Here is a 27,822-nt window from a genome sequence, read left to right as displayed (position 1 = left end):
TCTGTAATGATCTTCTTCCGTCTTGTTTACTTGGCACCTCAGTGATCCTGATATCTGTCCTGACATCTTGATGCTTCTTTTTCCCTATCCACCAGTAAGATGAAAGGGTACAAACAGCTGTAAGATGAATATCTTCTGGAGACTGAATGTACAGCATGCTGGCTATGGTTAATAATAATGTTTTTTTCACCTGTGCTCCCAAAACTATTGCAATAACAGTAAATTAAAACAAATGCATTCTATACTTGGAATCCTCTAAGAGCTTAGATCTTAAATATTCCTACCACTACCCACCACCACACAAACACAAAAAGGCAACTATGTGAGGTGATGGATGTATTAATTAGCTTCATGGCGGTAATTATTTCATAATGTATACATATATTAAAACATCATGTTGTCTACTTTAAATGTATACAATTTTTATTTGTCAATTATATCTCAATAAAGGTGGAAACAGTTTTTACAAAAGGATAATAGTACTGTATTTACCTTATGAGGATGGCGTGAGGATTGCCTGAAAAGCATTAAAACGTGGTTTAGTTCACAACCACTCCAGTATACCCTTAGAGGTGGTTAGGCCTCCACGCCTTGGCGATTCCACAGACCTTTGCCCGGCTCTATCGCAGTAAGCATCACATGCTATTTTACTGTTTCAATTTCTGTCTTATCCCTAGATCGCACACTCCGTAAAGACTGGCACAGTAATGCTAATATCCCATGTTTGAGTTCTGGCAATGTGCCAGGAATTGGACTAACTTACAAATGAGAGGACTGAGATCTGAGAGGTTAGTTTGCCAAAAATCATGTATGTAGCAAGAGCCAGATCAGGATTCAGCGCTGGGAACATTGAGTTGCATTCTCAATCTCCTCTTGTACTATCTTAGTCTTTGTAATCCCTCTATCCCCTCACCTTGCACTGTCACTGCCCTACCCAGCATGGTACTATGCCCAGCACTGATTCAATGCTTATTTAATACTTGAATGGGTTTGATGGCTTCTACTCTATAAGTGGTTGAGTTTGAACACGGATGACCTCTGCAGGGTACTAAGTAGCTGAAGGCAGTGAGGGGTATTGTTGTTCCAATTTTTACATCTCTTTGAGTTTCATATTTGGCAGGCAACGCTGCCCTTATTTCTTATATGGGGGTGGGAGACAGGAAGAGGAATCATTAAAAGTTAATTGCCCAAGAATTCCTGATCCAGACTCATCCTTAGACCTCTTCACCCACAACAGCTCTCCTTGAACTGTGCCAAATTTCTTTCTTTTCTTTGTGAGTATTCAAATCTATATTTAATTTTAAAGAAAGTGTTTAATTAATCAATAAGAATTCCAAACTAGGTATCTAGTCAACTAAATGTAACTGTGTGAATATTTTGTTAAGAATTGGACAAGTGAAGTCAATACATCAGCCAGATGAGAGGAAAAAGAATTCAAACACATACACACACACACAGAAACACACACACGGAGGATTTTTTATGATCTCTGGTTTGACATGCCTGCAAACAACGCCATTGACACTAATATTGATTCCTTTGAAAATAAAATTGTTTGTTATGCTACTAGATAGTAACAATTTATTTTAAAGTAACATAAAACAGAGGGTGCCAGCCAACTTCATAGCATTTGCCTTATTCATTTACCTTTGTGCGTGCAACAAATGATTATTAAGCATCTGTTACACCGCAGTCACTATGCATGGCACAGTGTTCCAGAAAATAGTATGACAATTCTCCTACTGATGCTTTCACTGAGAGAACAGCCAATACAACTCCAAGGACTTCTTTAAAAAAAAAAGAAAAACAAGTGGAATATATCAAATGAAGCATATGAAGTGAAGAGAACTCTAGGCTTAGAATCAGGAGGATAGGATTAGAATCTCAGCTTGGTCACACAGTGATACCACCTTGAATTTACTTAGCACAGACAGTGGCAGATATTGTACGAAGTCTTATTTAGGTTTTTGCTAGCTGTGTGATCTGGGCCAAGTCATTTATGTGATTTGAACCTCAGTTTCCCATTTGTAAAGTGGAGTGCTAATTCTGTGTCTACCTCACAGGGTTGTTATAAGAATCAAGGAGTAATCTAAATAAATGATTTTTGCACATTCTAAATTGCTGTCTCATAGAAGTTATTATAATAAATCTTTGTTTATATTACCACAATTTAGATGTTCTTGTAATGTAAACCTTTTCTCTGATTGATGGCATTTTTATTCTGCTAATAAAATGATTTTAGATCCTTACTTGCATACTTCTCATGCATACTACTTTTTATACGTTTGAATTTTAATATAATGTTTCCTTAAAGTGGGCAGAAAAGGAGAAAGGGCAGAGGAGACAATTGGAGGAGAAAGTACAAGGAGAGGAAAAAATAACAAATCAAATGGGAGCCAAAAGAATCACTCCCTTTCCCCATAAGGTCAGGAACAGGGTGAAGGTCTGGGATTACGACCTAGATTTAGAAATAATCCTTATTCAGGAAAAGTGCTCTGCAAAACGATGATTAGCTAAAGAAGAAGGAGGGATATATTAGCTATTCATTTTTATAAACTAGATTTAAAATAATTATCCATTTTCATTCTGATATATGTGTCTTCCAATTTTTCAGATTAACATTCCACATTAGAATACATGGGTTTGAATTTTAGTTAGTTCTTCATGCCTGGTTCCTCAATTCCAAACTGGATTGAAAATTCTCAAAGGGAAGGGCTGTAATTTGTATGTCTTCCTATCCCTCTCCAAGCTTGGCAGAGTTGAGGTGGATCAGGAATGATTAATTTATGGCAAATACTTCCTATAAAGTGATGTTCAGTGTTCCTACCACCACCTTCACTATTTTCTTAATTAAGATGTAGGATGATTAGCCTTTTACTGACGGAAGCAATCCATTTATTTCAACCGTGAGGAGGTAAGAGTTACAATTTTGTATGTGAAATAGTCATGAAAACTGAGCAGCATGATTTTGGGGAGATTAATCGAGTAGACTTTGGGATAGTATTCAAGCAGCTACTACGTTCTTGGAGTTTGCATAATTAAAACTTACAAATTTATGCCTAGCATCTAGGCTTTTCCTGCTCAACTGCAGCAAAGCCACCACCCCTCCGTGCCAAAGTTGTCATTCTGAGCTTAAATCAAATGTGGGCTCTGTTTCAAGTGACTGTGCCTTCCTGGCAGGGTTCCACCACAGCTCAGATCTCCACAGCATCCAGTTTGTCTGGCTTTGGTGCATATAAAAGAAAAGTTTACTTCTGCATAGCAAGTAGGAAGATTGCCTTTTGATTCTTCATCCAGGGATTTAATTAATTTTGTATAATTGCATTGAGGATTTATTGAGCAATTGGGGTCAGAGATGAAGTCTGCATTCATTCTTCCATCTTTGCCTCAGAAACAAGTCACTCAACCCATTTATGCCTAGTGTTCCATTATTGGAACACGAGGCTTTCAGAGTTATTTATATTCTATTGCTCAAGGTCATTACCAAGGTCTGATTTTTTACAAAAACAAAATTGCAACCTCTGGCATAAATGGGTTAATTCCTAACCTGTAAAGTTGCTGTTAGTTAGACCACCCCTGGCCCAAAGCACAGGTCAACTTGACCTGTCAACACTCTTCATGCCAGACAACTGTTCAGACTGAATCATTCATAATTCATGCATCTGAAAAGATATAAGCATGGATTATGTGTAAGTAACTTGCTGACTTTCTAATGCTATTTCTGTTTTTTTCATAGCAGAATCTAAAAGGCTTACTTTTTATTAAACTATTCTTTATATAAATCACTTTTTTTTTCCAAATCAGTGTCCTCAATGGTTGAGTAGTTATTTAAAGTAAATGACTTTGGTTCTAGTAATCATTTGGTTCTAGTAAATGGACATGATATGAGTATTTTCTGCCCTGAATTCTGTAAAATACCACCCATTAAAATCCCTCTTCCTCATCCCCTCTATTTTCCCAAAATCCACATTTGACAGCACAGAAGGATACCAGTCAATATATGTGTTGATAAAAGATGAGGTTTATAAGCCTCCTGAATCTACCATTGCTTAAAACATTGGAATATCATAAACTAGGGCTGCTAATGAGTAGTACATCCAAAATTCAGATAATTTTTCCTAGTACTATTACCTTAAAAGTAATTAACCAGATATTCTTTTTCTTAATTCCCTTTGGTTATTGTTTCTGCTTTGCTACTGAATTCCCAGGAAATAGACACTGGAAGTGAGATGGGGACATAGCCTTTGTCCAGTGAACATGCTGGGAGTTCTGAATATTTTCAGGCTCCTTTGGACATTTGTGGGTGAGCAGATGTTACATGTTTTCAGGGTGTCCTTTATTTCCAACTGAAGATTATCCAAACTCTGAAATCTCATGAGGATATCTAATGGTTTTTCTTGAACATAACTGGAAGACCTGACCCCCGCCAATTTTATTAGGAGATAAACTATTACTGTATGTTGATCTCTTTACAAAACCCCTAATTTTTGAGTTCCCCCCATCTGGTGCTTTGGAAAGATCTGCCGCTTGTCAAGAGTGATCAGTTTTGATTCCTAAAAAGCTGTGGTTGGAATTCTAATGTCAACGTGTTATAGATTGCCTTTTTGCATTATTAAATTGTGAGCAGAGGCGGGGCGCAGTGCCTCACACCTGTAATCCCAGCACTTTGGGAGGTCAAGGAGGAAGAATTACCTGAGGTCAGGAGTTTGAGACCAGCCTGGAAAACATGGTGAAACCCTGTCTCTACTAAAAATACAAAAATTAGCCAGGCATGGTGGTGCACTCCTGTGATCCCAGCTACTCGGGAGGCTGAGGCAGGAGAATTGCTTGAACCTGGGAGGCGGAGGTTGCTGTGAGCTGAGATTGTACCACTGCACTCCAGCTTGGGTGACAGAGCAAGATATCATCCCAACAAAATGGTGATCTAGAGTCTAGATTCAAGTAAAAGCCTTGTGATGACATGGGTTTTTGACTTAAGTGGCCATTCATACCATGAAAAATTGACAACTCAAAAATAAGAACACAAACTGCTCCTTTTAACTAAGGATTTAGTTGACAACCAAATACTGGAAAATTCAACATTGTGTGGACAAAATTACTTTTGCATGTAATTTGACACAACCAAACTTTAAACTCTGCATCTCCACCCTAAACCATTCAAAACATTATGGTAATTGTATGATTAGGGGTATTAGGCTTTCATCGTATACTTTGATGTATAATGGGTGAGAATTTTAGAAGTAAAGGATACTTTCAAGATTTACCACTGGAATTGCAAATATAATTAAGCCAAAAGTCTGTTCTATGACTTTTCTTCCCACTATTTATGACTCAGAGTAATGAACCATGGATGAGGGAATGTGAATTGAGTTAGTGCTTCCTGATCTTCGATGATAAGCTAAAAAGGCAACTTAATATTCTGGCTAATCAGTAGAAAAAAGAATAGTGTGGGATAATAATCATTAGCATTTACAGCACTTAGCTTATTATGTACCAGCAGTGTGCTAGTTCTTTGTGTGGATTAACTGACTTAACCTTCACAACTGCACTACAATGCAGTTTCTTTGGTTATTTCCATTTTACAAATGAGAAAACCGAGGTCCAAAGAGTTTAGTAAAGATACAGGGCCATTGGGCTCCGGAGCCCTTCTTTTAACCATGATAATGAATTAAAGAGAAGTATGCCTAATGATAGGGCCAAAGGAGAGGGCGTTTGGGAAGTAGAAGGCTATTAATTTTCCGTAAGATTAACAAAAAAGAATATAAATCAGAACCACAAACATAAAAAACATGGAGATGGCCAGGCACAGTGGCTCATGCCTGTAATCTCAGCACTTTAGGAGGCCAAGGCGGGTGGATCACCTGAAGTCAGGAGTTCGAGACCAGGCTGGCCAACATGGCAAAACCCCGTCTCTGCTAAAAGTACAAAAATTAGCTGGGTGTGGTGGCAGGCACCTTTAATCCCAGCTATTTGGGAGGTTGAGGCAGGAGAATCGATTGAACCCGGGAAGTGGAGGTTGCAGTGAGCCGAGATCACGCCATTGCACTCCAGCCGGGGCAACGAGGGCAAAACCCCGTTAAAAAAACAGAAAACCAAAACAAACAAACAAACAAAAAACAAAAAAAAGCAAGAACTGCAGAAAGAAAAGAACTTGACAATCTTTAAGATGTCCCAAGAAGGCCTTAAAACACATTAATATAATTAGAAGTCATATCACAGTTATAAGTAAACAGCTCAACTGTGTATGCACATATCTTGGCTGGCCCTTCATCCAAACTTGGATTCAATGAAGGGGCAAAATTATTCAACATGGTTAGTGTGGGAAAGACCGATGATGTATAGCTGTCGACCTTGACCTTGGTGAGCTGTCAGGAATAGGAGCAGCTCAGCTCTAAGAAATTAAGACACACAACACAGAACACATCTTTCTAGTGCCATCCAGATTCCTCCTCCTCCTTCTACATTTCCCCTCATTCTGTGTGCCACCTCTGGCATTATCTAGTTCTGGTCTTCTTTTTCCTTTCTGAATTCCATTGTTCTTTTAAAAAGCAGGTGTTACTTTGGGAATTATACTTTCTGGAATCTTTTAGTCTTCCACTCTTCTCCTTCCTTATCTTGCAGGATCATTGTCCAGTGTATTACTCTTACCAAGAGTAATACAAAGAAAGAACCTTGTTCTTTGTACAAAGAAGCAAGAACCTTGTTTTGTTTCTGCTGTTAACCTGGTTCCTTTAGACCCCGCCCCCTTGCCCATGCCACATGGGCAGGCCTCCTCTGTAAGTTTCTTTGGAAGTGGTCTCAGAAACAATGTCTGGACTGCAGATCTAGATACACTTAGCACCCAGCTGCTCCTCACTTTTGTACTGAATAGGAATGGATCCACTTGTTTTCAAATTTACTGTGCTTCTTTCAGTGTAATATTTATCTTTTAATCTAAACATGTACATTCTTTCCAATCTTTCTGGATCCTTGGGAAACACTAAAAGGATTTACACTGCGAAGAATGTTGGGCAAAGTGTGTGAAATGGGTTCAAATAAAATGAAAAATGTATTCAGATGTTTACTCTGAACTTTTAACACAACATGAATTTTTGAGTGGCTTCATCTACATGTGTTCCTACACTGAGGGAATACCAATGAAGTAAAATACTCAGTGCTGGCACTCAAGGTAGAGAGCAAAAGGTTTCATTAAAAAGTAGAAGTAAAGAATACTTTCAAGGTTTACTACTGCAAAGGCAAATCCACATGTTTTACAGCACAGAAGTTAGAGTACATCATTCCCCCGTCCTTCTCACTCCCCACATGTTAAACATGTTCTGCTAATTCCATCATGGGCACACCTACCATTATAATCTTTAAAATGGAAAGAGAAAAATTAAGAAGCAATGCTTCCTTTTAGATAGTAGAAATGTTTTTAGATTGGCCTTTGGTCTGTGCCAGACATTTGGCTCTAATTCTACACACATATGTAGAGATGAGCCACCTGGACAGTTTTACAGACCCTCACAATGAAAGACAGTTCCACAGTGATATGGTTTGGCTCTCACCTTGAATTGTAATAGTCCCCATCTGTTGTGGGAGGGACCTGGTGGGAGGTAATTGAATCATGCGGGTAGGTCTTTCCTGTGCTGTTCTCGTGATAGTGAATAAGGCTCATGAGATCTGATGGTTTTATAAAGGGAAGTTCCCCTGCACACACTCTCTCTTGCCTGCCATTATGTAAGATGTTCCTTTGCTTTTCCTTCATTTTCCACCACGATTGTGAGGACTCCCCAGCCATGTGAAAAATGTGAATCCATTAAACCTCTTTCCTTTATAAATTACCCAGTCTCGAGTATGTCTTTATTAGCAGCATGAGAACAGACTAGTACACACAGATACCATTCAGTGGAGCCAACGGGATAGGTCCCAGCTTGTGCCTTGGGACTGGTCTGACCTAAGGGATCAAGAACATGTCCACAATTGGGGGGAATGGGGATGGCAGAGTGTAGCCATATGAGGGAAGTGCCAAGTTAAAAACCAGGTAAAAGACTCAGGACCCACCTATGAGTGAGTTAGAGCACCTTACCAATGTGTATATAATTGAAGTCAAATGCCCGGCACAGACCAAAGGCAAATACAAAAACACTTCTACTATCTAAAAGGAAGCATTGCTCCTTAATTTTTCTCTTTCCGTTTTAAAGATTATAATGGCAGGTATGCCCATGATGGGATTAGCAGCATGTGTTTGGCATGTTGTGGGTGGGGGGCTGTACCCTAACTTTACACACCCACAAGAACTGAGCTCTGGGTGGAGACTTGCACTTTTCCTACATGGCTACACCCTTCCATGGGGAGCCAATGGGATGGGCCCCAGTTGGAACTCCTCAGTTCTTTATGGAACCGTCTTTCACTACAAGGGCCTGCAAAACTCTTCCCAGGTGTCTCACCTCTTCCCATTTACTTCAACTCTTCAGGAGGACATCCTCCAGCACCAGACTGACAGTCCTCATCGAAAACTGCTCCACATACCCAAAGCCAGGAAAAATATTTTTCTTCCTAGCAAATCTTCCTGGAGATAATGAATGTTGTAATCATTTTTGCTTCCCCTTTGCCCTGTCTGCTAGGAAGTTCAGATCCCAGTTTTGCTCAACTGCTTTGTGTAACTGTTCTCCTTCCTCCTACTTTTTATATATGGCTTTATCTCTCATCCTGACAGAATGGTTTTATGTGTTTGTGTACTTACATTTTATTGTAAGCTTCTTAAAATCTTACAAGTCTTTTTGGAAATAGGTAGATATTGTGCAAAGAAGTTTTTATCTTCAGCCTTTTTTTTTTTTTTTTTACTTTAAATGTACATGTAATGTAATATCTATTTAAATCTTGATTTAAATTCCTACTTCATCCCTCTGAACAGCCCATACGTGTGCCTCTGCTTATTATATAATGGTCAAGTTTCATGGTCCTGGTTCTGAAGTTAGGAAAATGTCTTGAAGGGCAATGCATTCCTTAGTATCATTTATATCTAACCAACCCATAAGTATGTTGTTGTGGTGGGCAATGGAGGTGGTGGTAGCTAAGGAAAGGTGGAAATAATGAAGAATGAAGGAGTTACTAAATACTTTGGATATGGTAAGAAATCTCTTAGCATATTATCAAAGACATTACACAGTGATAGATGAGTTGCCCAGACTGGAAAAGTTAAACTTCAGGAAGCAAACTCCCTTTGAGATGAACCAGGCTTGGTTTTCCTTTGTTTTATTAACACTCAGCTTCATCCAGGGTTTACAATGCATCTAGCAAGCTGAATTGGCTGCAGGACCAATTTAGAAGCTCTGCGTAATGTCTTTGAACACCTTAATGTTGACATAAAATCCATAATTCACAATTTCAGGATATGCTTCTTGCGGGGAAGAGAGGAGAACCTCCTTGCAGGGGCTAAACAACAATGCGAGAGTTCAAAAGGGTTGAAGATGCACTGTGGGTATTTGGATTGGCACTCAAGAACTCGCGGATGCTCGCGATTGCTTATCTGACTTATCTAAACTGCTGACGTCAAAAGAATTAGGCTAGAAATCTTATGATTACAGCTTTTCTTGTGATCTTTTCTGGTATTTCCTGTTTCCTGTGAGGCCAAATATACTTCGAGAGAGGGTTATTTTATGGCATTTCACTGTTTCTGCCTCAGCTAGATCTAAAGGTACAGAGAACATGGAGTAAAAATAATTAAGAATAACATCAGAAATCTCTGCCCGCCCCCATTCCCCTCACTCGCTGACATTTCTTTATAAGCATCAGAAAAAATTTCTGCAATGGTTCAGAGTAGGATCTTATTTTTAATGGAACAAGGTCTATTGTTGTTTTAAAAGAAGAATCCACTTCAGTTGTACTTCTAACTATTGCCTTATTTGGGTAGTCATAAGCAGACAGGCTCTGAACGGCATTAGCAGGCAGCCTGGGAAGCATCTGAGAGGAGGAGAAGGAGAAAGTTTCAGAGGATAAAGGAGGAAAAATGGCCATCAAAGATTACACTATTCCTTCAGGGCTACAAACACCTTATAGAAGCAGGAAAGAAAAACAAATGGCGGGAGAAAAACAAATGGGCCTGTCCAGTTTATAAAATCTTGCCTAAATGTAGCTAAATCTTCAACTTGCTTTCTGAGTACAGGCCCTGAATCATGGTCACCACTACTTTTGCAAAGAAAGCCTGAGGAACTGAGAGGCTGATTCTCAGTAGCTTATAGGCACATGTACCACAGACCCAAGCCTCAATAGCTATTTACACAGGCCCTGCTTGAAATTCTACCTCCAGGCAACAATGCAGAAGGCAGCAGAACTCCTGAAAAGGACCACAGTAACATTTTATTTATAATGGTTAAGCAACCAGCAGCTACCACCTCTCTCTCTCTCTTACATATAACTTTGTTAATTCACAATCGTGGTTAAATTCTCACGTCTGTTTTTTTTTTTTTTTAAATTTTCAGGTGAATGTCTATCTCTTTAGTACATTGCAGGCAATGTAGATGGGAAAATTCACAAAGAGAGGGCTTGGGACTTGCCTAAACAATTTCTAATCTAAATTTGGAAACAAGAAAAATGTGTGTATACATATCACATGTAGGTTTACATGTAAACATCTAACTCTTGCTCATGGAAAGATGGACACCACACACTTATGTAATGCCATTACAGAGATGTTAAGTACTTGGGAGTGAAAAGGACAGAAAATTAGATTTAGAGAGATTATCATATTAGAGAAGCCTCGGCTGGAGTTGAGTGGCTTCAGGGTTAGACCATGACTGGCAGCGAGGCTGAGTCAATGGCATGGCTAGATGTCAAGGGACCCCAAGTTGGCCCTTGTGCAGTCAATAACTAGCTCTGTGCCCCTCATATGTTGTGTAACTTCTGTGAAGTCTCAGCTTTCTCAACACACACACACAAAATGCAGTGATTTAACTAGATCCTCTCAAAGACCCATCTTCATTAAAAAATTCAACTGAAAGTACCCTTTACTGTTCCATTTAAAGATTTTCAATGGTTCTACAAGAGTTAAGATTTCTCGTCCACATGCAGTCTGGTCCCACTAATGTCTTTCTCTGTTTCCCACTCTTCTTCACTCCTAACGCTGTGCCAAGTGAATTTGACTAATCTCCATTCTCAATCATTTCCTATGCTGCTTTGTACCTATGTTCATGTTTATTCCCTCACTAAATTTCTCACATCTTGTTGAGATCTTAACCATCTTAAAGACATAGCTGTAATGATCAATCCACCACAGAGCCTTCCTGGGTCAACCAACAAAGAGTCAGTTAATGCCCAATCCTCATGGAGTACTCTTCACACTTGGTTTGTTTTTGAGGACGTAACTTTAATGCACTACATTATAAGCTACATAAAAAAATATATTTTTCTTATATGTTTTCCCATCAATCCAGTGGCATCTAGTGTTGGAAGAATTGTTTGCTTAGAAAAATGTGGAGGGCCAGTATGGTGACTCACAACTCTAATCCCAGCACTTTGGGAGGAAGAGGCAGGAGGATCCCTTGAGGCCAGGAACTCAAGACCAGCCTGGGCAACGTAGCAAGACCATGTCTCTACAAAAATAAAAAAATTAGCTGGGTGTGGTGGTGTGCATCTGTAGTCCCAGCTACTTGGGAAGCAGAGGACGGAGGATTGCTTGAGCCCAGGAGTTCAAGGCTGTAGTGAGCTGTGACTGAGCTACTGCACTCCAGCCTGAGAGACAGAGAAAGACCTCATTTAAAAAACAAACAAACAAAACAGGCAATCTAAGGACTGGAAGAAATATGAGTTGGCAATGTAAGAAGGATAGACTGTTCTGATACTATGGCGATAAACTGTGCTCTGCATTTGGGGAAGAGATGAACATGACTGGAACAGCAGGTCTAGATGGAAAAATATGTAAATCCTTCATGATAGGATGATACCATGTGTCAAGGGCTTTGACTTGATTATTTCTATATTATTTCTTGTAGCTCTGTGTAAAATACTATAGCACTTGGGAAATTTGGTTTGTAAGTTGAAGGGAAAATATTCAGCATCTCAAAATTTTCAACATCTTCCAAATACGGTCAATGAATGCCACTTATGGTTATACATATTCATTAGTATGCTCACCCTAACTCCACCTCTTCACCAGCCACTGTTGCTAGAATAATCTTTCTAAAATGTAAAATTTATCATGTCACTTCCTACTAAAATTGTCTGAAGTTTCCTTATCCCTGTAGGATAAACTCCTCAGAAAGACAGATGAGGCCATTGGCAACCTGATCCCCTGCCTTTCTTTCTAGTCTTACCCTAGCCCTCCCCTGATTCACTTTATACCCCATAACTTGGCTTTCCCTGGAATTTCTTGCATTTGGTCCTATGTTTCTTTCTCTTATAGTGTATTCCATCTCTTCTTCATTTGGAGAAATGTAACTTACCTTAAATGGTACCTCAGAAAAAATAACCACTCTTTTTTTTTTTTTTTTTTTTTTTTTTTTTTTTTTTTTTTAGATGGAGGCTTGCTCTTGTTGCCCAGGCTAGAGTGTAATGGCACAATCTCAGCCTACTTCAACCTCTACCTCCTGGGTTCAAGGATTCTCCTGCCTTAGCCTCCCAAGTAGCTGGGATTACAGGCACCCACCACTACGCCTGACTAATTTTTGTATTTTTAGTAGAGACAGAGTTTCACCATGTTGACCAGGATGGTCTCAAACTCCTGACTTCAGGTGATCCACCTGCCTCAGCCTCCCAAAGTGCTGGGATTATAGGCGTAAGCCACCACACCCAGCCCATCATCTCCTTTCTTGACACCTCCTTTACCACCATCATACAGGCAGAATGAATCACTCTCTTATGTGTTGGCAATTGGCACAGACTTTGTGTATATACATTTAGTATATTATATATCACATCTATCTGTCTGTCTGTCTGTCTGTCTATCTATCTATCTATCTATCTATCTATCTATCTAGCTATCTATCCATCCATCCATCCATCCATCCATCCATCCATCCATCCATCCATGCATCTACCCATCTACCCATCTATCTATCTATCTATCTATCTATCTATCTATCTATCTATCTATCTATCTATCTATCTATCTATCTATCCATCCATCCATCCATCCATCCATCCATCCATCCATCCATCCATCCATGCATCTACCCATCCACCTCAACATTCTTGGTTCATGAATATTTATTTTCTAAGGAATGAAGAAACAGTGTGGCACATGATAGGCACTAAACAAACTTAGTTGAATGAACACTTTTGATTCTTCCTCTATGTTCCCACAGAGTATTATTTCCACTTAATTGTAAAGCATATGCCATTCTGCCTTGATATCAGTGAGTTGTTTCTGTATCTGTCTCTTCTAACAGGCCATAATCTCCTTTATTCTGTCCCAGACAGAAAGTAAAGAAAACTAGAAATTTGAATTTTTTGTTTCCCTTTCTGAATATCTTAAATAAATAACCAGTAAATAGAGGTCTAAATTTCTTCTATTTCTAAGTTGGAAATAACACCTATTTGGTTGCTGCTTACTGTTTAGCATAAGAAGTTCAGTATTTGTACGTAACATTGAAACATCATTTTCTATTCTGTGACCTCCTAGTACGTTTCTAACAATTTTTGGAGGATTTGAGACATTTTCAAAAATTTTTCAAAACAAAATTTGTTTTGGTCCAATTTTGTCTATTTATATTCCCTCCCCATTTTCTTTCTAGGGGATAAGGGCCAAAGAAAGGAGAAGAGCTCTCAGAATTTCCAATTAGCACATTTAAGCAGTGAAAATGTATCAGACCTGACCAGAATACAATACATTGTACAATTAGGAACACAATTCCAATTAGTGGCAGATATAAAACCTCAGCTCTCAACGTGAAAATCAACCAGAAAGGTGAGATTTGTACATATCCTTTTTCATGTATTACAGTCATTTGGTCAAACTTTTCAGTGTCAACGTTTTGAGATGGTTGTGAAAATGTATGTATTTATTTTAAGAGAGAGACAGAGAAAGAGGTGGTAGAGAGGGTATAAGAATCAGGTCTAGCTCATGCATGGGAATGTAACTCAAACAAATCATGTTGAATATGCAGTGCTCAAGGATAGGGCCTAGAACATAGTAACTTAACCAACGTGTGATAGAGATAATGTTTTTTGATGTATGTCCATGTGCCATTTTCTTTTCTTTTGCACTCTCTTGTGCATATTTTCTGCTTCCTCCCCTCCAGAGGCATACATGGAAGATCATTTGGAATATTATAGCAAGAATGAGAAGAAAAGAAGGGAGTTGATATTCATTGTTTGGCCTTCGGAGTAACAGGTTTTTGGGGTTTGTTTTGTGTGTGAGTTTGCAGAAGGACAATAATCTTAACAGCTTGTCTTTGTGGAAAGATAAAAGGATTTTCTTTATTCTTTTATTAGATCCCTTTAATATGGTAAAAGGTGGGTCTGTAGATATGGGCACATTGAGGTTTCCTTCTGCTGGGAGGAAAGAGGATACGGCACAGGGTAAGGTCATGTCAAAGAGACAGCTGCAAAGTCTACTCCTGATACCCTGGGGAATTGCAGGGAAGAGTCATAGGCAGGGCTCAGTGGCACATGAACATGCCTTTGCTTCTCCCTCCGAGGCTGGCACCTCTCAGGCGTGTGCAGGATAAACATTGGATAGGTATGTGGGAACCCGAGACACATATTCACCCAGATGCCAACTTGCAGAGGAGCAAAGAGTGGGAAGGTATTTATTCAGAAGAAGTAATCGAGAAGAGACTGACCACCATGTTGCTAACTAACAAGTTTAAATTTCCCTGTTCTCCATCAGGGTGGCCTCAAGAGGATAATTTTCTTGGTTGAAGAGACTCAGGCTACATTTCATCACACATTGGAGGGCACAGATTTGAAATCTCTGTTACAAATGTTTTAAACAGTGACTGTTTCCTTCTCATTTCTGTATGTATTTTTGATTACACTTCTTATATTTGAATGTTTCTTTGTAGTGACCTTACCTGACTTCCTTTTCCTGGATGCTCTAAGCCTGGCTGTCTGCCTGTCCCTTCTTTTCTTCTAAATTGTTTTCTTCAGCAAACTATCCACTTCTTTGAATGAACGACTGGCACAGATCCTCTAAATGTACATGTCTTCAGGTGTTCTGAAGTCTTGTTGCTTGTGTTTATAGATTTATGTGAAATATGTGGGTGTCATCCAAAAAGATTTAGAGAAGGAAGCAAGAAAGAGAATCTTTCCTTAGCTTTGGCTTTAATTCGAGGTTAAGAAACACTAAAATTCTAATTATTACATGACATGTGCCTTATTACCCTTGGTTATTTAATTTTCCTTTTTGATACATTTATAGAAGATTTACATTCATTCCCATAATAGCTGTGATTTTATTTTACAATTTTCTGGCTCCCATACCTTTCAATTTCTACTACCACGTTCATGCAACTGCAACTCAGTCTCTCTTGAAATTTGTCCTTCTTTTCTCTCTAGTGATTTTATTTTTCTGTAGTAAGCTTGGCCCCTTGGACCCAAGGCCTTCCACAACTTTGTCAGCTTTGTCTTTGTCAGCCATGCCTTCCAACTGCGTACAAGGCTGACAAGTTTTCTCCTGTCACTCATGATGAGAACTGTGACCTACTCACTGGAGTACTCCCTCATAATTTATGTGACAGCCGATGAAGTAACAAAATGCTCAGGACAGTGGCTTGGTTTATAAGCTTTAAAATATATGTCATATGGACTTTTTAGGTAATAAGAAGTGCTTAGAAGAAGGGGTCTCTAATAATTTTGTAGTTCGAGGAAATTTAAGACAAGTTCAAAGACACAAAACTCATTTCTTGGGGTGGTCTTTTGACATTTTAGAGACTGAAGTCAATTCCAAAGAGAAATGTATGGAAAGGCAGAGAGGGGTAAACAGGAAAATGAAGTATGAAGTTCACACTGTGTGAATATCAAGACTACAGCATTGCATTAAATCACAAATGCCATGAGCTCTGCTTACTATTTCTAATATGATGAGATATACATATTATCAAGTGTACTAAAAATTAAAGAGTGGAAAAAATCAGATAGAAGACTGTACACAGTTTCAGTTACTTTTGTGAGTTTAAAAAAAAAAAAACCTGAAGCTTTCAGACTTTTCACAATAAAGCTACTAATTTTTTCTTTTTTTTTTTTTTTTTTGGAATTGGTCTGATGCAAAAGTCAATGCTTTTCTGTCTAGTTGAAGCAACCTAGTTTAAATTTTTTTTTTTTTTTTAAACAGGAAAGAAAAGAAAAAAGAAACTGTTTGCAGAGAACAAGCAGAGGGCTTAGGAATACCATCCTCCATTGAGCGCCAGCCCCTCAAAAGCTCATTTGTAGGGTTGGGTAAACACACACCTTCTGCACTCTATTTTTGAAATTATGTTCAGTAGTCTACAGACTGTTATCTGTAGAAGAAGCCGCTTTTGAAACTTCAGTTTATGTAAAGTGTTCCAAAATGCATGAACAGAGTAATTATTTTAAAAGTCTATAAATGCATGCATTTGCCGTAAAATTTTGTAATTATCAGTAAATTACAAGTTCTCTATATGAAGAGAGAATTGTCTCATATTAGTTTTGCACTTTTACCTTTTTTAATAGTTCTGAACTTCACTCTTGTGTATTCTTTTATTTTAAAAGCTATAATGACTAATCCTGATCTTCTGCTGGAATATGTTTAAATAGGATTCCATTAAAAACAAGAGCTAGAATTCATGTTTCTTGAGTAATCTGTCCCTAAAAAGATGTTCATTCATGCATCTGATGGCAATTTGTAAGCTGTTTTATTCCTTCTGATAATTTTATTTTTTTCACATATCAAAATGTATTGAGTGGCTGACATATGACAGATGTCAGGGAAAATACAAAGAAAATAGAATGTTCTCCAGACTCTCAAAGAGCTGGAATCTAGGAGCAGAGAAAGAAAATGTACACTAATTGTAACAAAATAAAGTGATTTACCTGTTAGGTAAATACAAAGAAAGTTCTGTGGAACTTCAGAAGAGAAAGGCATATTTTCCTTCAGTAATCTCAGGAGGGATTCATGAAGGGGCTAGCATATGAGTGGGATATTAAGGAATGGGAGAAATTAGGGACATGGAGCAAAGTCATTTTAAGCATTGAGAACAATGAGCAGAAAGCAAGTAGGAAGCTGTGGGAGATGTGTCTTGTCTGGGTGGAATATGAATACTCAGAGGGCAATAATGACAATTAAGACTGGAAAAGTGAGCTAGTGCCAGATGGAGAACTTTGAATGCAAGAGGAAAGAATTTGTATTTTCTCTGTAGACATTAGAGAATTATTAAAGGATTTTCAAGAAGGGTTGAGACATATCTTGATTTTTCTTTTAACACTGTTGATCTAAATCACAGAATAGAATGACAATGGATAGAGAGAGTTGGAGGCTATTGCAAGATTATAGACAAAACTACACGAGGTTTGACTAAGGGCCATGCAACTGAACAGAGAAAAGATAATGAATGAGAGAAGTTGTTGAGAAAATAACACCAACACCAATAATTATGAAAGTTTACATTTACTGAGAGTGTGTTGGAACTTAGGTTCTATTCTAGGCATTTTTTCTTTTTTTTGCTATTATGTCATTTAATCCTGACAACAACCTTATGCAAAGGTGCTATTATTTATTCTCTTTTTATATAAGAAGAAACAGAGGCACCGAGAGGTGAAGTACCCACCCACGGTCACATAGTTCAGTAATAGAGATGCAGAATTTAAAACTTTTAAAATCTCAACACTGCAGCCACACTCTGACACCCTTAGCCTCTCTTATGGACTTAGAACTAGTGGGAATTGGGGAGCTGGAATTAGCAGTTTTGAACCTGGGTTTCTGTGATTCATGAAAATAAGTCAGGTGAAGGAGAAGGTTTAGTTCAAAGTGAGATGATGTACTCCAGCATTGACTCAATTTGCATTCACATTTAAAAGATGGATTAAATTATTAATGATTATTATCTAGCATCACTACGGAGTGAAAACAGGCTGCTAAAAGCAGTAGTTTTAGAAAAATGTTATGAATTAATACTTATCTACCATTGAGACTAATCGATTTCTTTGCTCAAAGCAATTTGTCCTGCTTTGAATGAAATCATTAGAACTAATGAGTATTTGAAAGTATGTATAAATTTGTACAAGTGTTTTTGAATTTTATCAGTTTTACAGCCAGTAGTTTGAGTTGACGGGTTTAAACTAACAAGTGCTTGTTTTCACACTGTAGTTGTAGACAGACCTCTGATTCATAAATCCATAATTGTTCTTTTATTAAGCTTTTGATTCATCTCTGAGTCCCTGGTGCCTACTACAGTGCCTGGCATACACTAAGCATCCCATAAATGTTTCTTGATTATAATGATCGAAATGTTCATTCTTCAACATATTTGATTTATATCATGCTTGATACTTGAGGCATTTTGAAATAGTAGTTTAAATGTTAATTTGAATTGTAGAGTACTGGAATCAGAGAACGGTTTTGGAGATGTTCTTCTCTGAAATTGTTTGATATTCAGGCCTGAGCATAAAGCAAATTTCTGATTTTGTATTCTCCTTGAAAGGCAGGAGACATTACAATGGCTATGGGGAAAATGAGTTTCTTTCTTTGAGGGATTTGTGTGTATTTATATTTTCCTAGAACCAAAGTTTATTGAAATGGGAACAAGCTTGATAAATAAGTAAACTATAATGCAAAATTTAGATCAGAGACACCGAAATGAAAGGTAAGTTTCACAGTTGCAGAGTTTACAGTTATTTGGTTGAATTCCAAAATCAAATTATTTATTCAACTAAGAACAAGTCCTGCTAAGGGATATCTAGTCTTAAACAGGTTGCTGACTAGAATTGTAATTAGCACCTTTGTCCTCACGGCATCTGAGAAGCCACTTATTTTCTATCCTTGTCCCTCTCCCCACTCCCCACATGGGTGCATGCTCTCACTGCAATGGTATAAGCTGACTTTCTATTGATAATAGTTGGGGGTCTTTCCCTGGATATTTGCAGTATTTGAAGCTTGGATCCAAGACTAAAGCCCACAGAGTAAGTGGAAAATGTATATGAGACACAATCCTTTGACTTGTTCTGCATGGTAACACTGTTTTTCTGGTTTGGCCAAGGTTTATATCACATCATGAGTTCTCATTTTGCCCCATCTACATAAAATCAATAAAGCCATGTCTTGATTTAAATTTAAATTTCTATTACCCAGCATGTACCCTGACCACATGAGTTTTGTGGACCAGAGTTGGGCAATTGAAATGCTGGTCTGGTTCTGATACAGTTTCAATGTGTGACCCTGGATGCCTTATTGAGTCTCTCTGAACCATTTACCTCACCTCCAAATACAGGGGTTAACTAGACAATTAGATAATCCTTTGTTTGCTTCATATAGGGAAAAAGATATGAGAATTAAGGCAATTACATAATTGGGTACCGTTCAAAGAACAGAATTGACACTTGGACCTCAAGCATGCTGATAACTTCCAGAGCCCCTCGCTAGGGTTAACAGTGCCTTGGCCAATGCCCAGCTTTAGGGGCACTCTCAGATGCATGGACCCTAACATGTGAAGGTGACAAGCTCCTCTTCCTTCCTTCTATCATCTCCCATTCCCTCCTACAGTCTATTGCTTTGGACAGCCACCCGACAGTCTGCAGAGCATGCGAGTCTGAAGATGGCGGAAGATGTTTCTATGTATCACCGTCTCTCCGGCACTCCCCCACGCTCTCCAGGGGACTATTCTTTCCATTCCATACTCCCAATTGAGCATATTTCACCTTAAAATCTCTCATGAACACATATTTATGTTCCCATATTTTTTTTATTCTCTCCTCTTATTACCTTAGCCAAATCTCAAAACATTTTTCTACTTCACTTGTGAGAAACAAAGTTCCAGTCTTGTTGAAGAAGTGTGCATAAAAATAATGATGTCCTTTGCTAAGGAAAAGAAACACTGGGACTTTTAAGGTTCCATTAAACACATTAAGAACCAGTAACCCTCATCTTTAAAGTCCTCTAAAGTAACTGTTGGTTTGATTCAGAATTTCTGCAATTTCATGGTTTAAAAAATTTTAAATCAATTCGTTATCACAAGCAGTCAAAATATACACAGAATGTTATAACATTTAATTTTCCTGTTTTTAGTTACTAGCACAGCAAAAATATTGTGGGCTATAAATGTAAAATGTTAAATAACTACAGGTAAAGAAAGCAAAGAGGAGGGAATAGATAACCACTGGGGGAGGTGGGAGGCCGTTGGAGATCAGGAAAGGCATTAAAGAGAGAGATGCTTGACCTGGGCTTTGTTGTTTGAATAGAAAATTTTCAGTTGACTGAGCCAAAGAAAAAACATTTCAAGCATAAAGCAAGGCTCACTTGATGCGTAGCCAGTTGCTTAAAAGGATTGTGAAAGTATAAACTGAGGAGACTGAGGCAAGGATGAAATGAGACAGAGAGAGAGAGAGAGAAGAGAGAGAGCACACTATGTGTCTTGGTGTTTTTTGAAGAGCTTTCTATCATAAACCTCTGCCTCTGTGCATGAACTGAAAACAGCTTAAATCACCACTTTCTAAAAACAAACAAAAAAAATGCCAGAAGTTTTGAAATAGTCTTTAAGTGTTCCTGAGGGCCCCATTATTGTGCTGCTGTGGTGAAAATGGTGCAGCTGAAGACACTTGATGCTCGGAGCAAATGCAGCATCAGGGATAGGATGAGTGAGGAAGAAGGTAAGAGACAGTTTGGAAAGTGAAGCGACTCATCTTTGGAGTTGCATCCTGTGACCTTCTACCGCATAGACAGATGATGATGATAAGGTTTCATGACCATTCCAGTAGGGATGAGCCCTCATCTCCCTGAGAGTGAGCAGGCGCAGGAGGAAGGACAGGAGGCAAACACACATCCTTTGGAAAGGTGTTATAGAGCCTGTCTCCACGCAGGCAGGCAACCTCGACAGCAGACCAGGGTGCAGCTCCCCTGGGAATCCAAGTGGCTTCAGAGACAGTTTCCACTGAAGGTGAGGCAGTGGTAGAGAGGTATAGTAAGACTCAACAAGCCCTGCTTTGTGATGTCCAGAAAAATGTGTATTTTAAATAGTAAGAAGCTACAGGAGTTCTACTTTTTCTCCAGAGTGCTTTTTCAGGAATTAGATGCTCATTAATATAGAATATAAGTAATAACGTACACCTATCTCCACAGACATGCTAACAATTGTTGAATTAGATAGTTTTATCAAAGGGCACAGTTTGAAATATGAATTTTAATCATTTAATTGACTAAAACAAACCTAAAGTGCTAAGAGTTGAAGTATCAGAGTAAAATTTTCTGCCCAGGTGGGTTTTTCCATTTTTCTTGCCCTACTCACATGCAATACTGGTTTAGTGTTACCTCATTTCTTCTGACCAAGACCCATCTCCCTGGGCATCCTTCTCCCAATTGCCACATAAACCTCAGTTTTATTGGTTTCCTTCACTTTCCTGTGTACTCAAGGACTCATTGTTTACTGGAGGCCAACCCTGTTTTTTTCTCCCTTTTAAGTCTTTCCTTTTCCCAGAGTATTAACTTCTTAATAATATTCTTTATAAAGTCACAACTTAAAAAAAAGTTCCTGGCATAAATAATTAAAATCAAAACTAGCCAGATTTTTATTTCCTACTCTGTTTCCATGAGAAAGGGAGAGGTAATTTTTGGTGTATCTTTTCCATCTACCCCATCCCTCACCGCCAATGGCACGCCAGGATTCCACTGCACCGGGCTAGCCAAGACTTCAGATGCATAAACACACACTCATGTTCTTTCTTCTGAAGTGAACCCACCACTTTCCAAATATCTAGCAACATACTCCTCAAAGAAAGAGAGTGCCCTGTAGTCAGCTGTGGCTTTCTTAGTTTACAAAGCCCCTTGGGATCCTTCCCAGGCATGCTGGGAGTCTTGGTGGTGGCTGCATCCACTGTCAGAAACACAGTGAAGTTCTCCACAACCGTCCCAAACACAGCACATTCTTATGACATGACAAAGTGTGAGTGAGTTGATATCAATAAAGGTGTTTATATTACTGACATTTGTCAAAGGGGAAACCAAGTCAAGAAAGTTTACCAACTTGCCCAGGACATAAAAAGCTTGCATGCCAAACTCAGTGCTGGGAACATAATACATGCTGTAAATGGCATAGCTAAAAATTGGAAAATGTATTTTACTTTATATAAAAAATGATAAAAAGCAACCTGAGGAGAATATTCTTTTAGGGATATCTCTAACTTGTTGACAAGAAATGTTAGAGTCAGGATGGCCATTAAACAGCATCCAATTCCACCCCCTCCTTGGTGGGGACTGAAACTCAGGAAATTTGACTTGTGCAAGCCCACAGGGCAAGCGTATGTCAAGCTGAGTCCGGGACCCAGGCTTCTTGATTTCCAGTCAAATGCTCCTCCTACTAAATCACTCTTAATTTCAAGATGCATTTCTATCAGAGCAGATATTTGGAAGTCACAGCCCTCGGACCCTATGCTACACAGTTCATCTTCCTCCTTATGGCTTGGACTCTCCAAAGAAGGGGAGTTAGTTATCAGACTTGGTCCTGTGACCTGTTAAACCCCATGGTCAATTTACCTGGAAAGCTGCGGAGAGCATCTTCATTTTCCAGAATGCCTCTCTGTTTGGTCGCCTGCAGCTCACTTTTGGATTTCCAAACCAGCTTTACCATCCTGATCATCTCTGGCAAGTCCCAGGGCAGCGGCCCCTGCTGGCACCCCGGCCGGCTTCCCGGGGAGGAGGGCAGCACACCTTCTGGGCCTGTCCACCTCCTGCCTAGCTCTGCTGGGTGGAAATAGCGCTCTAGCACAGGCATTCTGTCTTGTGCCCCAGAAGAGGAGGCAGTGGTGCTGCTGCTGCTGCTGTTGCTGCTGCTGCTGCTGCTGCTGCTGCTGCTGCTACCACAGGGGAAATTCTTCCCAGGCAGGGAAAGGCGAACCTCCGTAAGATCCTTTCCAGCTTCGGAAAGACAAGACTCCTCCAGCCTGGCACAGCCTCCCTGTCTCCTCAGGCCCTCCACAAACACTGCCGACGAGAGCGATTCACTTCCCTAGGTTTCTCACTGGTGAGAAACTGTTACTGTACTCCTTCCTTAGAGATAGAATGCATTTTTTTTCCCCTCCTCTCTCTGGCACTGAGTTCACAGCACTTAATTAATCCCAGGCTACAGCTGGAACGACAGCAGGGAGGAAAAAAAAAAAGCCATCGACGTTCTAGCATTTGCTTTTCCTCTTCTTTCTTCTGATTTATTTGTTCTCAATTCTCTTTTGGTGCTTGTCAAAGTTTGTCGACTCTTAGCTCTTTGTTGGCTTAGCTCTTAAGGACTTCAGGCAAAGAAGTGGGGCTTCCCCTTTGCTAACCTCACAGAGGGGTTCCCCCCTTGCCGGAGGCCAGTTATCTGGAGGTGTCAGGTGAGTAGTCACCCCTGTGGTGCAGACTCAGGCCCTGCAAGCCCCCAGGAGATCTCCAAAAAAACAGAAGCTGAGCGTCTGCAGAACCAATCTGCGGCTGCTTCTCCCTGGAGGGCCTGATGGGGGTTGGGGGGCACGTTGCCCAGTCACTGAGACCAGTGCTGGGATGGGCTGGGTTGATCCTCAGTGCCTCAGTTTGATCACTCTCGCTCTTTCTCCACATCCCTCCCCCTTGTGTCATTTGGTTCTCAGCAAACCTAACTGGGTTATGACCTACTGGTCAAATCCCTTCATAACCTCAGCTGCCCTTCAGCTGGAAGGGAAATAACACTGAATCACATTCCACAGTTAACTCCGAAAGATGAGAATTCGGGAAGCATCAAGATCCTCATGCAAACGGGCAGTGGCCTGCATAGCCTGGACATGTGGCTCAGGACCGTTCAAAACCCATTTTCAAAGGAACAATCATTTTAAAGGATGTTCACAGGGGACATAAATGGCAGTGAAAGAAAGAAAAGAATGTTAACGATTCACCTTCTGGAGGGAGAGCACTTCTGACTTATTATGTGGGCCACTGACTACTGTGTCCCCGACCTGAGAGTGGTTGAATTGAGGGCAACCTCAACCGTGGGCCATGCCTCTTGTTCTTAGTCTCAGAGATGGAGGCGCTAAACCTGAAAGTAAGAACCAATTCAACAAAAGGCAATGCCCCCTGTAGCTTATGTGAAAGGCCTTGGACAGAAACAAAAGTGGGGTAGTATTGTATTTGGCACTTTTGCCAGCAAATTGGTTTGTAGGAACAATTTGAACTTGTACATTCAAGTGAATAGTCCCTGTTTTCTGGAAGAACATTGTAACAATCCCGTCTTCCTCTCCTCTTCATGTCTCCACATTGCAAAGTGCTTTATTTTGCTTGGCATGCCATTTTGCTGATGTATAATCTGTTGCTTCTGCTCTACATTCCTTTCAAGGCTGGTTTATCACACAATTATTTGATATTTCTTCATGGGAGAGAGGAGGAAACTTGGGGAAGAGGAGAAAGATTATTGTAGAGTGTGTTTTATTTTCATTGCTCCCACCTCTTTTTTTTTTTTAAGTTGAAACCAGCAAAGACAACTGTAATTTTATTGTTGTTTTATTATTTCTCTAAATCCATGGTGAATAAGTTTAGTTTTCCATACTGGATCAGGTGAATTTTCTTTTTTCTGGATGGAAAAGTATACTGGCAAACCTAACTTTCCTTCCTAACAGGTGAAGAAGGGTCAAGAGGGTATAAAACAATAATAAAGACATTGAAGACACTGCTTTTGGTGAATTTCATTATTAAAATATTTATCTAGCGGCTCTTTCTATAACAACTAGATATTCATACAACACAATTAGGGCATAATCAGTGGTCTACTTCATTAGAAAGATGTGTTCTTCCTTATTTCCCTCTCTGATAAGAGATGAAAGGATTTAAGTATCAGTTCCACACTTCCACCGCTTTGACAGCCTGTCTAGTCCTTATCTTACCCTTTCATCAGGCTGGGGGCATCAAGGCTCTCTAGGATTGAGATGATTTTGTTTAATAATCACATGGAGACTGTTTCACTTTATTATCATATTTCCTGAATAATGTCTTAAACTCACTCCTCAGTCACAAACTTCCTTGACATAACAACTGAAGAGTTTCCTAAGTGTTTGACTATTTTTATTTTTGTTCAGTTATTTTGCAATAGCACTTAGCATCAGGATATCCTGACCCTTGGAACAAAGGGGTTAAGAACAAAGAAAACAAATATATGATATAATATATCACATACACTAATGTACTAAGAACATAACACTTCATTGTTCATTTCTTCAAGAATGACTCTAAAAAAATTCCAAGGATATACATTTCCATTGTATCCTCTGTACTGTTTTACCTAGTTCCTTGTAAAAATATCTTACAGAAATTACAAAATGTTGGATCACTGAGCATGAATACTTCCTAGTGGAGATGAGTCAGGGCCAAGCAATCACCATTTCACATTTTCATTCCCAAGGAGGAATCTACTTCATTTGAAGGTTTGAAAATTGGAAATATTTGCACAATTTAAAAAAAAGTTCCCCCAATATGGGATTATTTTCATCTTGGAGTAGAAGGGCAAAAATACCACAAGAAAGGTTGTTCTCATGGTATTTCTGGCTCACATAGAAACAGGAAGTACAGGAAATCTTGCGAGAAAGCTTGGCTCGGAAATTTTTGGCTCAACTGCAGGTTCAAGAGATTGGGACAAACTGATGCGAGGCTAATGCTTGTTGGGCTAAAACTCTCTACCATGTGAATTATCTGAAAGGTGCTTTTGTTACATTTTGTAGCTAGCATCTCATAGGCTGTGATCTCTTTTGTTTTTCAGATAGTTACTTTAGAAGAGCATGTCTGTAAACCTGTAATTTTCACTACTCAGTGGACATCATTCACCTTGATATGGTATCTGCAGACAGAAGTTTGGATCGCTGAGGGTGGGGTTGCTACGTGATCAAAGGAATCATGGAACAGAGAAGACCCACAGGTAACTTGTGAGGATTCTTACGCATGCTAATATCAGTAATTAATGGGCTGCAGACAGGACATTTTAAGATAGACTTTCAAAATAACCAAGTTCTTTCTCAGGCCTTGTGAATCAACCCAACATAATGAGAACTAACAGGCGAAACAGCTTGTTCCAATGGACAATGGACACCTAATTGTAGCAAAAAGACTTTGCTGTTCCTGGAAGTACTGCTACTTGTTGAGGGTGTGATGGCTTCAAGGTTACTTTGAGGAGTTGGGGTGCCGGCTGCGTGGGCCCTGAGGGCCCAGAGTCCCAGAGGGGCGGTCGAAGTGCACTCCAAGGCATCTGGAGGTGATGTTCTTACTGACAACGAGGAGGTGACTGGGTTGGAGAGGGACGTCATAATGGCTGCACAGAAGGGATGGACCCATACAATATACTACCCCCAAAGGCAGCTTCAGGTACCAAAGAGGACCTTAATTTAGCCCCCGTCCTTCACCAGCAGTGGGCAGCATCTGTGAAGAGAATAGAGCCATCATCTGGTTTTGGCTGGACAAAGGTGAGGCCCGGTGATGCCCTGACTGTGGCAACTATTACAAGCTGCCTCACCAGCTGGCCCGCTGAGCCCCTGCACTAAGTTACTCCAAATGTGCTATAAAGTTTCTTCTTTTTGATAAAAACTAGCCATTGCATTGGCTCCTTCTTCCAAAAACTAAAAATAAAAAGACTTTGCTCTGTGGTTGGAGCTATAAAAGAATTGATAACCCCAATACTAAAGTATACAACCAAGAAAAGTGTCAAAAATATAGTTGATTTAGAATGTGGACTTTGAAGAATTTTTGGTGTTCTGAGGGCTATGTAAAAGTCTTGTAGACTATGGGTGCTCTAGTCACTAGGCAGATAAGCATTTATTATACATGATTTGTAAAATAAGGCATTTATAATGTTAAATATTTCTAACAATTCTAGAGAATGTACCTTTTTTAAAAAATGGAAACTTAGAAACATGTATCCCTTGTCATTTTCTTTCACTTTCAGTCTATTAATAGATTCTTACAAAACAAAAAGTTTAATAAAAATCTTCTCACTCAGATATTTTGGAATTGTTTTATACTCTTATTGACCCTCATCTGTGGCCTATCTTTTAGAAAAAAAAATGCAAACTATGGAGGGAGTTTATTTATTTTGTCCTGAACTTTCCTCTCCATCAGTTCAAGCATGGATGTGTAAACACACACACACACACACACACACACACACACACACACACACGACCAGTCTGCTTTTACAAATGCAATTCAAAAAAAAATTCAAAATGAGCAGGGAAGGAAAAACAGGTCTTTCAACTTGGTTCTATACAGTCTAAGTAGAAGAAGTGCAAAGAATTTAGGAGACCTAGAAATGTATAATTCTGGCCTTAGCTAATCTCAAGAAATAATGCCAGCAAGTAGGAAAAACGACTTAGTCTACAGACCGACCCTAGAAGGCAGCACATATTTCCATTGTCATGGGGGAAAGGGGGAAAGCATGTGGGGCGAGATGAGGAAAGACAGGTGGGGTGAAGTAGGAGGGGTGTCTCAACCATACCCAATCATTCTCTTGTTCGCTCTGCAAATGAATATTAACTGCCGGAGAAACAGCAGAAGGGAAAACCTTCTGTGCTAGCCTTTGGGTACTTTTTCAGGTACTGGGGACCTGCCTGGCCTCTTTTGCCTTAATTCTGGTTTTCAGTGTGAGTGACCTCTGCCTCTTTACTTATTCATTTATTTTTGTACGTTTTAAGAGAGAAACTAGGATTTCAGCTAACATCACACTCTATCCTGGCTGTTAAAGATCTTAACTAATGCTA

General features: G+C 39.4%; 1 protein-coding gene and 1 long non-coding RNA gene across 3 annotated transcripts in view; one reads left to right on the top strand and one right to left on the bottom strand.

Annotated features, from left to right (window-relative positions):
• The window catches only part of PDE7B (phosphodiesterase 7B), a 333,398-nt gene that overhangs the window by 127,005 nt on the left and 178,571 nt on the right, over positions 1–27,822 (bottom strand). The window contains exon 1 of one of the 2 annotated variants that reach the window (XM_015137381.3): positions 22,619–23,067. The exons of the other annotated variant lie outside the window; for it this stretch is intronic. Coding sequence (XP_014992867.1) covers positions 22,619–22,856 — 238 coding nt within the window. The 5' untranslated portion in view covers positions 22,857–23,067. Of the gene's footprint in view, positions 1–22,618; positions 23,068–27,822 lie in introns of those variants that run through there. 2 annotated transcript variants of the gene reach the window in all.
• Positions 22,483–26,698, top strand: LOC144340282 (uncharacterized). Its single transcript, XR_013416221.1, has 2 exons — positions 22,483–23,105; positions 25,836–26,698. It is a non-coding gene; the product is annotated as an uncharacterized LOC144340282 (long non-coding RNA).

Source organism: Macaca mulatta, chromosome 4 (assembly GCF_049350105.2).
Source record: "Macaca mulatta isolate MMU2019108-1 chromosome 4, T2T-MMU8v2.0, whole genome shotgun sequence".
Classification (NCBI taxonomy): Eukaryota; Metazoa; Chordata; class Mammalia; order Primates; family Cercopithecidae; genus Macaca; species Macaca mulatta.
This window is presented reverse-complemented; position numbering and strand designations above follow the sequence as displayed.